General features: G+C 47.0%; 1 protein-coding gene and 1 long non-coding RNA gene across 4 annotated transcripts in view; one reads left to right on the forward strand and one right to left on the reverse strand.

Annotated features, from left to right (window-relative positions):
• Window positions 1-15,661, forward strand: part of LOC125615082 — a 22,296-nt gene extending 6,635 nt beyond the window's left edge. The window contains exon 3 of the long non-coding RNA XR_007345638.1: window positions 15,521-15,661. This is a non-coding gene — a long non-coding RNA (uncharacterized LOC125615082). The remainder of the gene's footprint in view (window positions 1-15,520) is intronic.
• Pecam1 (platelet and endothelial cell adhesion molecule 1) overlaps window positions 1-16,487 on the reverse strand; it is a 46,605-nt gene that overhangs the window by 12,663 nt on the left and 17,455 nt on the right. For 2 of the 3 annotated variants that reach the window (XM_015504822.2, XM_015504821.2), the window contains exons 7-14: window positions 15,188-15,463; window positions 13,277-13,564; window positions 12,505-12,612; window positions 11,405-11,432; window positions 10,544-10,617; window positions 8,210-8,263; window positions 6,615-6,677; window positions 971-1,027 (exon numbers count right to left, since the gene is read on the reverse strand). In XM_015504822.2, the coding sequence (XP_015360308.1) occupies window positions 971-1,027; window positions 6,615-6,677; window positions 8,210-8,263; window positions 10,544-10,617; window positions 11,405-11,432; window positions 12,505-12,612; window positions 13,277-13,564; window positions 15,188-15,463 (948 nt within the window). The remainder of the gene's footprint in view (window positions 1-970; window positions 1,028-6,614; window positions 6,678-8,209; window positions 8,264-10,543; window positions 10,618-11,404; window positions 11,433-12,504; window positions 12,613-13,276; window positions 13,565-15,187; window positions 15,464-16,487) is intronic. The other variant, XM_048798163.1, reaches the window with a different exon arrangement.

A 16,487-nucleotide genomic window follows, 5' to 3' on the forward strand; every position in this document is an offset into this window, starting at 1 on the left:
AGAGAGAGAGAGAGAGAGAGAGAGAGAGAGAGAGAGAGAGAGAGAGCGAGCTTCTCAAATGTGGGCAGCATCAGAAACCCCTGAGAGCTTGAGTTCAGATTCCGGAGAATCTGATTCAGTGGATGTGGGTCTGACCGAGATTGCTGCTGCTGCTGCTGCTGGTTCATGAACCACTCTGAGTAGCACTTTTTACAGGTGTTCTTCAGCTGTTAAGGACTCCATTTCAAAGAATTCACTTACATAAATGTCTACTGTACAAAGCAAGAGATTCAGAGGTAGATGTTTATACCTTTTGTACCTCTATGGTCCCCTCCCCCGCCCAGTGCTGGGGACTGAATCCAGGGCCTGTACAGGCTGGGCAAATGCTCTACCATCGAGTTACATCCCCAGGCCTGTTTGTGTCTTTGGGCTGCTGACTTCCTTTCAGAATTTAAAGTACTCTTTGTGGATTCCATTTCACCAGAATTGAATACAATAATTCAATAAAAACACAATTTTGGGGTGCTTCCCCAGCTTCCCCGATTTCAACTGTGTTCTTCAGAGAGAAGCGGGTAGTGAGGGGGCTGACTTAAGGCTGGGCACAAAGGAAAGGAAGTGGAAGCAGATCCATAAGCCCACCCCAGCCCCGGAGCCGCCACTAGAGCATCTTCAAAGCACAGCTCTTGATTCTGCCTAAGGCCTTGGGTAGCCCTGGCCCCCAGTCCCATGAGGGAGCAAGGGAGGCTCACTGGCCTCACCAGGGTATGTATGTAGGCTGTGCAGCGTGGCCTCTCTAGGGTCAGTAAGCGCTTGCTGACAACAGACACAGCAAAAGCAGCAGTGGGTGAAGGGGAGAAAGAAACCCTGGTGCAAGAGGTGACGCCCTTTGTACCTTCTTTGCTTCCTCTTTCCCCTCCCCACTCCCAAGGCCCCATCTGTGACTCCAGCCCCCACCCACACACCGAGGAGAAACCAGGGGCCCCTCACTCACTGGGGTTGGACTTCCGGATCTCACTGTACACCGTCTCTGTCCCCTTCGTTCCCAGAGCTGAAAAAGGGACCAGGCACAAGTCAGTAGCTGCCTCTGGGTCCCAGGCCAGCCCACGGCTATACCATCCCCCACCCCAGCAGTGCCCACAGCCAAGCATTGAGACTTTGTCATTCCTCGACTTCTGAAGGTCCCAGCCTAACCAGGGTCACTCTTGGGCTGAAGTAGGAGGTCAACAGGCCATTGTGGGGCAGGGCCACCTGTGCAGAGGAACCTTGAGCCTGAGGGGCCAATGGGAGGGGATCCACACAGGCCTGCGCCCCAGCTCAGCAGCCCATCCCCCTTTCCCTGAAGCCGCAACTCTGTGCCAGCTGCTCTGCCCCATCCCCACAGAGCCCAGAGCAGAACCAGGTCCTGAGTTCTGGGGTGGAGACTGGCATTTTTGGTGACTATGAGAATTAGCTGGGACCAAAGACCGCCTACAGTTCTAGGTGACTAGGTGGCTGCTTTCAGTGCCAGCACCTGGGCCCCCACAGTCTCGCTGACGGGCCTGGGGTAGGCCCTGGCACTGGTGTTAGTAGGAGTCCCCAGGGGATTCTAATGTGCAACTGGGGCTGAGATCCTCTGGGTTAGATCCTTTCAGAATAGAGGACAAGATGACCAACCTGGGTGTGGAGCAAACCAGACAGGTACAGAGAAACACGTACACGCACCCCATGTCCACACGCACTCATAGACACACATTGTTGCACCCTTAAGCAGGCACACACAAACTGTGTACATACAGGCATGCACACCATGTGTATACACTCACACACCATATCCACACCCAGGCACACCCAGGAACCCTGAGGAAACAGGATGGAACTGGCCACTTCCCTAGCTCCTCTTTGCTCAAAAAACCAGGAAGTCTCATTGTAGAAAGGAGGCCCCCAGGCAGAGTAAGATGCTTCTTGCCATCACAGTGTCGTGGGGAAATTTCTCTCCTAAGGGCACACCAGGGTCTATAACTGCATTGCGATACCTCTACGCCCCATGCTCCAGGGACAGCCTTCTCCCGTCCTTACCCCACTCACATCCAAGCTGACACTGTCCTTCCTCTCTGTCCTTTCCTCCAAGACTCTGGCCCAGCTTTGCCCCTGTATTCCTGTATGCACCTCACACACCCTCACACATCCCTTTGCTCATATCCTAGTCAGCTACCTGGGCCCCTGTGCTCCCACTACACTTTGGGGACATTTACCTATAGCACATTGACTCTGTTCCCATTGACTCCTCTGGTAGGCCCTGAGCTCCTCCAGGCCAGTGGCTGAGGTCCTGAGTACTTTCCATTCCCAGGCCTCGCACAGTCACCTGGGGGCACCTGTCATAGTTTGATATGACAGTGCAAGTGCCAGCCAATATCCTGCAGGTGTCTCTACCTCAGAACCCCTGAGCTTCAGGCAGGTCTTGGCATAATCAGCCCTGTCTCTCAGGTTTTCCCAACTATCAGCTAGAGAACATGCTGCCAGAGGAATCTGGGCTTCTTTGGGGATGGGTTAGGACTGAAATCTCTTTCACTGGACACTGAGTACTTATGGTTCCTGAGCGAAGAACTGTATGCCAGGGGAAAGTCTGGAGATGGCCCAGTCCCCACAGTCAAAGTTGAGGCATATGGGGTGACAAAAGCCTTGTTGAAGACTTCAGAGTGATTCCCCTCAGGCAGAGGTTGGAGCTCGGTGGAGTGGCAGAGGTACCAGGCTTCTCACTGCAGGATGCCTGCTTCAGGAGAACTCAGGAGGCACAGCAGAGATGCCCACACAACACTCCACTCTAGTTTGGTGATATAGAGGGAAGTTCTAGGAGCCCCAAATCTGTTAGCCAATTCTCCACATCCCCAAGGGACCCTCTGTTCAATGTCAGGCCCGGGGAAGTCACCCATTCAACATAACCCTAGGCGCTCTGTGTGCCCTGCACTGTGGAGGGAGGAAAGCGGGTCAGATCTGATCTCAGCTTTCAGAAGTTCCAGGATGTGGAGCAGGCAGGTGGGCACAGGGTGCTCATAGCCTAACGCTGTGATAAATGCCACAGGGTGCTGTGCATGGGGGTCACTGCCAGCTCACCTCTGACCCGGATCCACAGTGGAGTTAGGGGAGAAGGGCACAGCGAGGGGTAGAGTTGGTGGCCAAGCCGGGGAGCTTGGATACCCTGAGAACTCCACTGTCCTGGGGCACAAAGACATGGCCAGGAGACTTCTCTGATCATCCTGGGGACACACTTTGTGGACCTGAGTTACTGTACTTGACTCCCTCCCCGTCACCTCATAGCTCAGGGCAGCAGGGCCATTTCTATTTCTAGGCAGAGCTGCACCCCGGCCTCTACTGCCGCCTGCCTACCTGGTTCTGCCCAGCTCAGCAAAGGGTGGGGTGCAGCTGATCGCTGACTCCCCTCCTCTTGCAGCCCCGTGGCAGCAGCTGCCTGCTAATGACTAAACCAGGTTAGCAGGGTGTTTGTCTCTGCTGTCAGCAATGTTTCCGGAGAGGGCTTTATTTTGGCTTCTGTTTTTCTATGTTAACGGAGGCAGAGAAGGCTCAACGTCATGGGGTTTTCCCAGCAGTCGGCCCCAGAGCAAACAGGCAGCAAACCAGGATTTAACGAGTTCCTTCCCGCCCCTCCTCCACCCCCTGTGACCACTTGGTCAGCGGCCAGCAAGGATTAGAGTTGGACAAGGTCCCCATCCCCTCCTCTATAGTTGGAGGAGGGGAGGCCTGAAGAAAGGGGGACTGAATTGGCCAAGACCAGGTCAAGTTCACTCACCATTTGCCTTGAACCCACAAAGCCCTCGCCTAGTAATGCCCACTCCCACCTATGGGAAGGCAGGGGCTGACCCTGGAGGCTCAGGCCTGGCATCCCCACTACACCTTAGCCTCAAGGAGAGGCTGGGACAAGAGAACTCAATTTGAGTCCTCTGGAATCTCCCCATTGCCACCCAAGTGACCCTCACGCCAGCTCTACACAGGGCCCACACTATGCATGTGGTACGTTTGTGCAAGTTTGGAAAGGCAACAAGTTGGTTTGGCTGCAACCTGTAGCCGCACCGCTTGGCAGGGAACACCCAAGGCAATCACCTGCCTCACCCTATCATGGAAATCTCCATAGCCGTTCCCCAAGGAATGGCAAAAGGACATTTTCCAAGGGCAGAACATGGCTTCCTTTTTCCTTTCAGCTTCCTTACACCCAAAGCCTCCCAGGCACCTTGGCCCAGTAAGCTGTGAAGCAGAGGCAGGGCCTGGCCCTCCATGGGAGGATCTGAAGCCTGGTGCCCCGGGTGGCAGGGGAGCATCACTGTAACTCCCTCTCCCCTGTCCTCTGGCTTCACTGCCGACTGGAGCACTCAGTGGAGTGTGGAGGGTCACGAACCAAGAGGAGAACAGTGTTTTTCCACTTATGTTCAAAATCTTTGAGCAGCGCTGCCCTCTTGTTATCCATTCCCTTTCCTTCTGAGTCTGACATCCTCTTAAGAGGAAGTAAGCTGTCACTCACGGGGCCAAGCCCAGGATGCAGAGCAATGGAGCTGGCGCACCAAGCTCAGGGTGTTGGGGTGTCTTCCACAGTCCCACCCTTCCCGGCCCAAGTGGGGTCCCTCCTGAGCACCAGACCCTGTGCTCTCTCCTCCTGGGTATCTCTTGGGCATGTCAAACTCCACCAGCTGAATCAGATGTGGCTAGGAGCTTGTTCCTCCCAACCTCGGCCATCACAACCGTGCCTGCAACTGCTCCATCCAGGAACATGCAGTGATTCTAGTCTCTCCTGTCCTGGTCACTAAATTGTCATCACATGCTATGATCTATCTCCAAAATATATCTAGAGTCCATTCATTGCCAACATTTTGGTCCCACCCTAGGCTCCACGCCTGCCCCACTTTCTATGTTGGCCACGAGGATCTTCCAGAAGGACAGTGGAACCTGACACTTCCCTGCCTAAAGCTTCCAAAGGCTCCTTAATCCTTTTAGAATAAGATGCAAAGAAAACCCCAGAGGTCCTGCATGCATCCAGCCCCAACTCCATCCTCCCCAGCTTCATTCACCTCATCTGTCCTGTCTATCTGTCCCTCTCTGCAGACACACAGGCCTCCTTACAGATCTTAAAGGAGCCAAGCTCTGCATTACCACACACTGCCCTGACTATTTCCTGGGTCCCCCAACCCTCCTTCTTTGGAGGATCACCTTCTTTGCCTCTTTCAGGACTCAGCTTAAATGTCAGCCCTCAAAGAGTGTCCCCTTTTATGCCTTCTCTGCACCCGGTTTTGCTCTTTTCCAGCACTTAGGACTGTCTGATGGGATCTGTTGCTTTGCTTCCCTGTTTTCCTGGCTGCCCCTGAGGAGACCCTCCCTGAGGAGGAGGCTGGCTGTGCCTTTGCTTCTTGCACAGAGCTGGGCCCTCGTGGGTCTCATCTCTGCTCAATAAGTGAATCACTTTACAAGAAAACAAAAAAGAGGAGGTAATCAAGGCTGCGGTGTCCCTCCCTCCTCTTGGGTCCATTTGGGACTTGGAAGTGGGATACTTGTCATTGGTGCAGACTGAGCAATCCACAGCTCCAAGGACTAGTCTGATGGAACACCATGGGAAAGGGGCCCAGAGTACAGCATGTAGCGCAGGGACTGCATGGGACAGCTTTCTCAGAAATGTTCTGTGCACGCACCCATTGGCATGGTGCCCAAACCATGCTAAACAAGAAAGTTAGGAAGGACTCCAGAACTCCTCCCAGAGCAAGAGATGGCTTCAGGACGTGGCCAAGACCACATGGCTCTGGTTAATGACAGGCAGACCCAGCCTGGAAAACTGCCCAGGCTCTCCTGGCCGAGAACAGCCTGGCTGTAGCCTGAGCAGGAAGGGAGACGGATGGCAAGGGTCCTAAGGAGCACCCCAGCAGGGCCGGAAGGTTCTTGATGGCTGTTTCCTTGAGCATGCAAGAACCTTGAGGGAGCTGAGGAGGGGGAGGACTAGGAGAAGCATGGTTTTTGATTGGTGCCAAAAGAAACTAAGATTGATGTTCTGGCATTTGCTGTGGACTGGCCCACTTTCCGTCAGTCTCCCAGCACTGAACCAGAGATGGGGACTTCCAGGTGGCCTGCCCAAGACAGAATACCATGCACATTTTCACTTCATTGGCACATTACTTTTATTTAAGCTGAGGCATAAATCCAATGCCACCATTCCCACGGGATGGGATTCTGTGCTTTCAAAAGCGACCCTCTAAAGAGCAAATCCCATACCTTAACACGTGCAATGATTGACACATGTTCAGTCTGCATAGGCCACTTTTTAGGAACATACTGCTTGTGGGCAAGGGGTCACTTCTGGGAGGAACTGAACACCTCAAAGTGAGGCTGCTCTCAAGGTCCCTTCCAGAGGAACAACTTGCTCGGCCCTCAGTCATCTCCTGGCACATGCATAGTGAACCCTCAACATGTGTTACCATTATTCATAGCTTCATAACTAACAGTTATTGAAATTTTACAGCTCCTGCCTTAGGCACATCCTGTAGATCTGCTGACCACCTCCCTTCAGAGAGACGCTTCTCAATAGGCACAGCACCCCCAATGTGGTGCCTATATCCAAATCAAGAGCAAAGCATGGGCTTGGCTCACTGGGGGGTGGGGCTTACCTTGATGGGGCTCCACTGGGGACACTTCCACCTCTGTGTACTCCACGTCTGAGCTCAGAGAATCTGTTCAAAGGAACCACAGCACCCTGTTTAGACAGCATCTCCCTTGGGGGTATTGGGCTACCTTAGAGATTTTTATTCCAATTATTAAAGTCTTCTGAATGTGGAGGGGAGCGGCTAGATGCAGGTGGAGCTCCATTCTAAGTGGACAAGAAACCTCAGACTAGAAAGGCAGGAGGAGCCCGCCACTGGCCTGGGACTCCCTGTTCACTTGGATGTGGATGGATCCTGCGGCAGAGGTCCAGGTGAGTGGACTCATAACAGGTCAGAGGATACAGAAAATAGCTCAAGATCAGCCATGACAATGAACTCCCATTCAGGCTCCCTCCAAACACCTGACCCTTCCATGCTGCGATGCTTTCTATGCCATCCCCAGCATGCAGGAAAGGACCTCAGGAGCAGGCTCAGCAGCCCCAAGATGCTTTGAGTGTCTGAGGCAGACAAGGTAATGAAATCTCTCCGGGTGCTGCCAGAAATCTGGGAAATTGGTGTGTTTTCAACTCAGAATATTTTTATTATGTTTTTTTTAAGGCTTAAAGAATCAGGAATTCTCACCAGCAACTACACAATGATGCTGTAGTCAAGGATACTTTACAAAAACAGGGCTTTACAGAATTCTTTTATATCTTTAGGAGTTTTAACTCCCATGATTGCAGCCTAGAGGGAAAGGAACTTGATGAAAGATGATTTAGTCTGACTCCACTGAGTTTTAGTCAGAAGCACACTATCTATTGTTGATCATCTTGAAAAATCTCCAAGTTGTCCAGGCATTGTAGACAACTGTAATCCCAGAAACTTGGGAGGCTGAGGCAGGAGGATCACAAGTTCAAGGACAAAGTTGCCTCAGCAACTCACTAAGACCCTGTCTTAAAATAAAATTAAATAAACAAACAAATAAATAAATAGACAAACAAACAAACAAATAGCTGGGGATGTAACTCAGTGGTAAAAGCCACCCATGGGTTCAATCCCCAGCATAAAAAAAAAAAAAAAAAAGAATATCCAAGTCAACTACCCAAGAGGAGGACATCCTGCTTCCTTATTTGATAGTTCCCTCTGAATCTGGACATTGCTTTTTAGATATGACCCACTCACCCTTAAGTTGGTTATCACTAAGGATATTAGGTAGCATCTTTAAAGGAAGCACTTAATCATCTCCATCTTACACACCAGTTAGTCACAGAGTCATCACGAGGTCTGGGAGGTTATCTAGTCACCTTCAAGTTTTAGTTTTCTTTTCCTGTGGGTCTTTTTTTTTTTTTTCCCCCTTAGGGAGGAGTTACTGACTCAGGGGCATTCAACCACTGAGCCACATCCCCAGCCCTATTTTGTATTTTATTGAGGGACAGGGTCTCATTGAGTTGCTTGGCACCTTGCTTTTGCTGAGGCTGGCTTTGAACTCTCGATCCTCCTGCCTCAGCTTCCCGAGCCACTGGGATTACAGGTATGCACCACGGTGCCCAGCTACCTATGGGGTTTTTTTTGTTGTTTTTTTTTTTATGTGAAAGTTTCTAATAAAACTCTTAGATAATTACCTTTATTTTCATTTAGTGGTTTCATTGCATGGTTTCCAACATCATCGCCATAACCTAATTAAAAAATAACCATTAGTTAGGATGAGTGATAACGGAAATTCTCATTTTCTATAATTTTAAAAAAATTCAATTCCACTCACATAGTCAAGCATGACTTCTTTAGTGGTGTAAGTGACTAAGAGTCATGTCTCTGGGTCTCCTCCTTGGTTTCCCTGTGGACCCCAAGACCTGCTAGGTGGTCTTCTCCTAATACCAGTGGAACCCCTACCATCAAAGGGTGAGAGGCACGGGTAGGGGAGGGGCACTTTTGTTGGGAATTCAGAATTGTTCAATGTGAGCAAATAGCTTGATTTCTAGACTATTCTCTTTCTTGAAGGGAACCAGTCAGTAATGACAAACATGAAGGAGACTGGTTAAGTAACCCTCTCTGGTTGGAGATTGGATTGATATCACCTTAGTGGGTATAGATTAAAAAACAAATAAACAAACAAAAACCTTTGGGGGTAGGGGTACAGCTCAGTGGTGGAGTGCTTGCCTAGCATGCATGAGGCACTGGGTTCAATTCTCAGCACCACATGTAAATAAATAAAAGGTTCATCAACAACTAAAAAAAATATTTTAAAAAGATAATTCTTACAAATGTTATAAATACTATTCTTGAAGAACACAAGATTTTCTATCATGTATTTGAACTAATTGATATTATGATTATTAAAATCATAAAATCCATGCAGAGACAAGAGAATAAGAACAAGAGAATAAGAACAAGAGAACAGAGACAAGAGAATGTAAGAAATGGAGTATTTCCTACATTTTGAAAAGTTAGAAGAAAATCCTATATTTTAATATAACTATATCAACATAAAGCACTGCTGAATTTAGTGGCAATGATACAATATACCAACAGAGCCCCCCTTATACCAAAAAGGCATTATTTTCTCTATAACAGTAGATTACTTTGTTCAAAATATTCAGTACATTTTTTGAAAACAGTTTCTCTGGTTCTTTTTTCTTTTTTCCAGTACTAGGGATTGAACCCAGGGCCTTGTGCACGCTAGGCAAGCACTCTACCACTGACTACATCTTCCCCCACCACTGTTGTTCAAATTTTATTTTGAGATAGGGTCTCACTAAGTTGCCCAGGCTGGCCTCAGCCTCCTGAGTCACTGGGATTTCAGGCCTGTGCCTCCACACCTGACTTCTTTTGCTTTCCTTTTTTTCTGTAGTGCCGAGGATGGAACCCAGAGCCCCGCCCATGCTAAGTGAGCATCTCTCACTGAGCTACACCACCAGCCCCCTACTCAATTCTTTTTATTTTATTTTATATTGAGACAGGGTCTTGCTAAGTTGCCTAGGGCCTCGTTAAATTGCTCAGGTTGGTCTTGAACTTGCTATCCTCCCTTCAACCTCTCGATTCGCTAGGATGTACAGGCATGCACCACCATACCTGGGCCCCTGCTCAATTCTTAAAACATATCTCTCGAGTAAATTATCTCCCTGTAAAATATATATCTTAGAAACACCTTATTTTGGGCTGGGGCTGTGGCTCAGTGGTAGAGCACTTGCCTAGCATGCATGAGGCACTGGGTTCAATCCTCAGCATCACATAAAAATAAACAAATAAAATAAAGGCATTCTGTCCATCTACAACTACAAAAAAGAAAGAAAGAAAAGAAATACCTTATTTTGTGAGACATTGTTACAGAATTGAAAGAAATACCTTATTTTGTGAGACATTGTTACAGAATTGGAAAAGAACATAGGCATTCTATTTCCAAAACTGCTGATAAAGAAAGAGAATTGTTCCAAAAATGATTTGGGACAGGACTTTTGTGGGACATAATTATAGCCCAATGGGGGTTGCTAAATTGCTTGGGCAACTTTTTCACAGATGTAACAGGATTAAGAACTGCTGGGATTGTCCACCCACACTGTTGCGTAGACCTGTAAGCTTGGGATAAAACTCAAAACAAGTATCTTGTGCTTGTGGCAATTCCACCTGAGAAGAGGTTTTATCCGGGCTCTAATCTTCTCTCTGGTCCCTGCCTTATACATGCAGGCTGTTTCTCATGGGTAGTATTCGAAGTATCTGAAGGCTACAAGGCATTAGCGTTTTCTCCAGGTTTCATTCAACAGGAAGTTTAGAAGGTGGTGAAAATAGAATAAAATGTTCTGTCTTCTTTCCTTTAAAGTTTTTGTTTTGCTTATTAGCTCACCGTCTAATGCCTGATTAGATAAGTACCCCTGCTGGAAGCCAGGGTTTCCCTTCTAACTCTAACCCCACCCACTTTAGTTGGTAAAACTCTTGGCAACTGAAGGAAACCAGGACTTTACCATAATGGCTGTTGGCTTCGATATTGGGGTCCAACACCTTCTCATTGTTGGAGTTCAGAAGTGGTACTGCTGGCCTTAAAATGAAAGTTCAAAAGGAGGAAAAAAAATAACAAAACATAGAATTATTTTTAAATATAATGAAATACAGTCTAAACATAATATATTATATATAAATAAATATATCATTCATATACACACACACACACACACACACACACACACACACACACACATATATTTCCCCCCCTCTCTAACCCCAAATTAACAAAATCGATAAAGGAAGATCATGAGAAAGTAGAAGGAGCTTTCCAAAGGAAAGAAAGCTTCACTCTTCCATTTGGAAAACTAACAAGTTCTTCAGCTCTAAAATGATTGACTGAATTTTTTACTGTTAAACTAAGAGACAGGGCCAAAGAGTTCTTTATCTGGTGCCCTTAGTTTCATGAATGCACTCCTGTGCTGGTTTCTCTCCATAACACAGCAATAATTTCTATAGCCTTGGATTTTGGTTTTCAAGAATGATAAAGGTAAAATAATATTTTTAAAAGGCCAATTCTATTTTGCCAAGCAAATAAAAATTTAAATGCTCCTCTATTACCATTATAATTAGGTATGGAAAAGAGGATTTCACAAATATTAGTCTAAGAAGGACATGATCTCAGAATAAGACCATTCTCTCCCATGGAAGGACAGATGGCAGTCTTCTACAAAGACACACACACACACACACACACACACAAACTCTTCCTTTTTCTGATTTTGCCAAGAACCATTGAAAACTTCCTAATGACCAGATTCTCCCTACAGAAAAGTCCACCCATGCCCACAAAAACAGCTGCGCCCTCTTACAAGGACACTGACCTGGACATCTCCACGGGCATCTGCTTGGCTTTAAAAAAGGAAAGAGAAAAACCAAAGTCAGGGTAAGGTGCCTGTATCCACAGCAGACAGTTATAGTCAATTCAGTGACATTTGACTTGCATACCCATTTAAAAAAGAGAGAGAAAATAAAGTTAAGAATATTCACATTTTTCAGAGAAATAGAGAAGAGAAAGAAGGAGTTGTTCTCCTGGTCAAAGAGATTTCACATCACTTCCCAGATAAACCACATTGTGACTCTCTGAGCCAGATGTGATTTTTGCTTGTGAGATGTGATGGAGATGGAGGCAATGGTACAGGGGGGCAGATCAATCAGATAACTGGGCAGCTGTTTCTTTGGTTCAAGACAATCTCAAAAAGTAAAGGCTAAATCAATCCCTGTGTTTTTAATTCCAAGCTGGCCGAAGACCAAGGCCAGCGGCAGACTTGGGAATGGTTTGTTTGGGAGCCTGTCTCTTCCCAGGGAATTATAGTTTTCCTGCCTGAGAAAAAACACACGGCCCCTGCTCATCCCAGCGGCCCCTGCTCATCCCAGGCACCAGCACCAGAGTCTCCCCCAAAAAACCCAACCTTACCCTATGAAAAAAGTTCTTTGCAGAAATCATTGATTCTGTGCCTTTTTCCTTGAGTCTGGGCTAGCTAACCTGAGTCCTGAGTGCCAACAGGTGTTCCTGGCTCCCCACCCATGCTTGGCCCCTAAGCACAGGGTAGAAATCATTGCGCAACTGGCAGTTGCTTTCAGTGCATGTGTGTCCTTGACACTCTACCAGTTAGAGAACTGGAAGTGGCCAAACCCCACAGAAACAGCTTCTCTGACCACATGAAGATGCAACTTCCCTCCACGTTCCCTCGTTCCCTCGTTGGCCTGCCCAAGGAGGAAAGCAGCCCCTTTCATTTTGCCTAGCTACATCCAGGGGCGGCAGAAGCCCCACACCCACCAAGGCTAGATCTTTGGTTGTCAAGGTAACACCCCAAGGAGAAAAACCAGGTGCACCTCCCCAGCTCCCTCTAGGGCACTATACATCGGAGCTGCTTTCTCAGCCAGGACAACCTGTCATAATGGAAGGAGGAAATGTGCTCACCCTTGGCTTTCCTCAGAAAATAGCATTTGGCCCCAACTATCAAGGTGGCGATGATCACTCCAATGACGACAACTGCAATGAGTCCTTTCTTCCATGGGGCAAGAAAGACTGGAAATGGAGGGGAAAAAGAAAGAAAGAAAGAAAGAAATACATCGGTTCTTCCTGGGTCAGCAGGAAATGATATCAGGTTAAATCATCAAATGGAGACTGATTCTTACAATCCTTATAACTGGTATCTTTCCTTAGCATCTACCTCTGGGGGATGCTGAACTCATAGTTGGTGGGGAACTTGCTGCTTCTGCTATAATCCAAAGCCAGCTATGATCTTCAAGGAGGGATCAAACTGAGTGTGCTGGGGTAGACCCCATTTTGGGGTGTCTCATCAGCTCTCCTCCTGCTTTAGGAAACCACCCTCACCCCTATAGGTGGACTCCCCAGCCATGTCCATTCTGCATGACCCCATCCCCTTGGCCACAGGGATCCCGTGGGCAAATATTTGACCCAAAGTGGGTTATTTAGAGTCTTTTTGCCAAGAATTTGGAATTGGACTTCATGAAATACTCCTGATTTCTTATAACACCCAACTCCTCTTTTTTACCCAAGTTAATTTGAATGGGTTTCTGTCACTTATAGACACAGAGCTTGAGGACGTTGGTCTCTTGACCCTCAGTCACCTGAGCTGACCTCCCACCCACTCCCTCTTACAAGGGGTATGATTTGTGTCCTTGCCCCTTCGAGCCCACGCGTACCCGCTGTTGAGATCCCGACTCACCTCTGACTGCCAGGGTGTTGCTTTGGGGGCTGCTTCGCTGTGGGCTGGCTCTGTTGGAAGCCGTGCAGTAGTACTGTCCCTCTTGCTCCTTGCTAACCTTTGTCTTGCGCCAATATGCATTGGTTTCATTTGTGACTATTTGATAGAAGGGTTTGTCCTCCATTTCTTTGTAAAACTTATATGTGATCGGACCGGTCCCTTCAGCCACTGTGCATAGAAGCACAATCTCCTCCCCAGACTCCACCTCCTGACTTGCCAGGATAGAAAGCCTGACTTCATTCACCGGGGCTGGAAAGCAGGAAAAGGGTTAGGACTGAGTAAAGAAGGGGGACAGAGAAGGAACCTAAAGTGACCACAGCGATGGCCAGCCTTCCTCCCAGGCTGTGACTTGGACTTGGCTTGTGCTTTTCATTTAAGTTGGTCCTCTCATCCCACCTTTTTCATGGTCCTGTCCCTGATTAGCCTAGAAGGGCAGTAATGGACACCTCCTGTCCTCACTAATTGATTAAACGTAAGATACTAGGGGACACCTCCATTCACTCACCAATTTGAGCATTATTGACTAGTCAGCTCAACTATCAAGCTAACTTGTATGTTCTATTGGGTGTGTGTGTGTGTGTGTGTGTGTGTGCTGCAAGATGAAAAGACTGGAGATGGACAGTGGTGATAGCTAGCCAACAATGGGAATGTGCTTCATGCCACCAAACTCCACGCTAAAAAATGGCTAAGAGGGTAAATTCACATTGTGCATATTTTATCACAACTTAAAAAACAAAAGCAAAGGATGAAGCAGGTCATAAAGTCGTTGGGAAACTCCCAGTTAAGACTCCAAAGACACCCCCAGGTAAGCGCGAAAAGCACCCATGAATCAATTTCAGCTTTCAGGGGTAGGAAACCAAGATGGCAGCACCACCACCCATCAGCTCTTTGCTCTGAGCCTTAGTTGCTGCGTTGTAAAACAAGAATACCACTCCTACTATTCTCTGGTGATTGTGGGTCTTAAATAGAATAATTCACTACAATACTTCACACAGGGTTAGATGTATGGTCAGAGCTCAGTAAATGTTAGCCACTAATATTGACCCCAATTAACCAATGAATTCACATGGGGTTCAGCATTTGCCTTTTCATGTATCCTGAGACCTGAAAACTCCACTTCTTCTCAATGATACAGCCACTAGGTTAATCTTCACAAGAACCCATTCTTACCATGTCCTTCTTCCCTCTTCTGGCTCTTTTTTGCAAGGTTAATGCATGCATAATATGCAGTTAATAAGCCATGTTAATGATATCACGCAGCCATTAAACAAAAGGGGATAAAGGACAGAGAAGACGATGCCTTATTAAACTTCTTACAACTGGATGCAGAATATCTAAAAAGTGCAAGCAATGGTGCTCCTAAGTCTTCTATGAGGCACAAGATAGAGATTTAAGGAAAAATACCCATACCCATTTCTCTTGAGTATGAGAATCCCAGGTACATATTAGCAATTCCCAGGAGATCACACCTGTAGCTCTGATTGCTACAGGTTCTACACATGACAGAATTGCTCCACCAGGGTCCACTACAGAGAAGAGCTCTGGCCTATGATTCTCAGGGATAGTTCTCAGTTCAACTGAAAAAGAGCAAGAGTTAAGGAAACCCAAACACACAACTTCAGGCTTCCTCAAGTCCTGCATATGCTATTCTAGCCATTCACTTGAAAGGTCTGAAAAGAGATTACACTGGCTGCATCATATTTTCCGACCCATGACTGGGGTTTGCTTTAATGTATATTGGGTTTATGGATTTCACACAAATATCACCCATTTCTCTTCTTGTCCCCACAATCCCTGGGCAACTCCAAACCCTCCAAAGGTGACCAAAGACCCCAACCCGACATGATTTCTTTTTATAATACAGCAACTTACCTATCACCTTGACCCTCAGAACCTCACTGAACATTTCAGGGAGGGAATGGCAGTTATGTGTGGCACACTGGTAATCTACATCCTGGGTTGGTTTGTCTTCGAATACTGCAGGATCCTTGGAGAGCTTCGTCTGTATTCCTAAATCACGAGTGGCTTTCAAAAGGCGATAAGAAATAGGTGACGTTCCATTGATCGAATGGCAGCTGATTCTTATGGTCTGTCCTTTTATGATCTCAGACTTGGCATCATGAAAAATCCTGGGCTTGGAGAGCTTTTCTAGAACAACAGAGGGAAATTGTACAAATGGGATTGAAGCAATGAATCCAACCCAAGACGCTGCTTCTTCAAACTCTGGGTTTTTCTCTGTCACCATGGTAATTTCAAATGCCTGCCTGCTTACTGATTTTTAAGGGACTTCTAGAAGACAAGACTGTCATGCAGAGCGTGTGTGTGTGTGTGTGTGTGTGTGTGTGTTAATAAGGGAGAGGGAAAAAGAAGGGCCCTAGTCAAACTAAAGAATGATACAAATTCAAGGAAATCACTATAGCCTTATAAGTGCATGTTTATATTTTAAAACTTCTTACATGCACACATATACAGTATTTTTCTGTGTGTTAAGCAAAGATACAGAAAAGTATGGAAAGCACCCAAACAGAAAACATTTTGAAACAAACTCTTTTCAGTGCCTCAGCCATTCCTGATATGTAAATTAACTGCCTCAAGAGATAAGAATTCTTCTAGGTCAATTTTTGAAGTTAGCTTATTGATAAACCTTATGAGGTGAAATCACCGGTGACCTCCTCCCAAGAGCAGCAATGATTAAAAAAAAAAAAAAGTAAAATATAATGACCCACATTCATCTCTTGCATTCTTTCCTTTGAGTTGGATTTAGAGAATTGGAAACAGGCTGGTTCAATTGGGACTAAAATCTCAGCTGGATAAGCCACAGCCACCAATGAAACTGTAGCACGGTGATTGAGTAACAGCTTGATGGGGGTTTCGTATTCACATCATGGTCCAGGGGTCAGCAGCATCAGCATCACCAATGCACTAGCTGGATGGGTAGCATTTGGCCCCCTCCTGACCTACTGTGTTTTAACTGGATCTCGGATACACATTTAAGTGCCAAAAGCCCGGCTTTATTGTCCGCCCATTAGAAGTCCTGCCCCTTCTGATTAGCTAGGATAAGGATAAATTCTGGAACTTAGATCTTAGTATTTAGTGCTGACTCAGCAGTGTTTCCTCCCTGCCCTTTCAAGTGACCGCCTGCACCAGCAGCCAGAATCTTGTCAATTCTGAG

Source organism: Marmota marmota, unplaced genomic scaffold (genome assembly GCF_001458135.2).
Source record: "Marmota marmota marmota unplaced genomic scaffold, marMar, whole genome shotgun sequence".
Taxonomy (NCBI): Eukaryota; Metazoa; Chordata; class Mammalia; order Rodentia; family Sciuridae; genus Marmota; species Marmota marmota.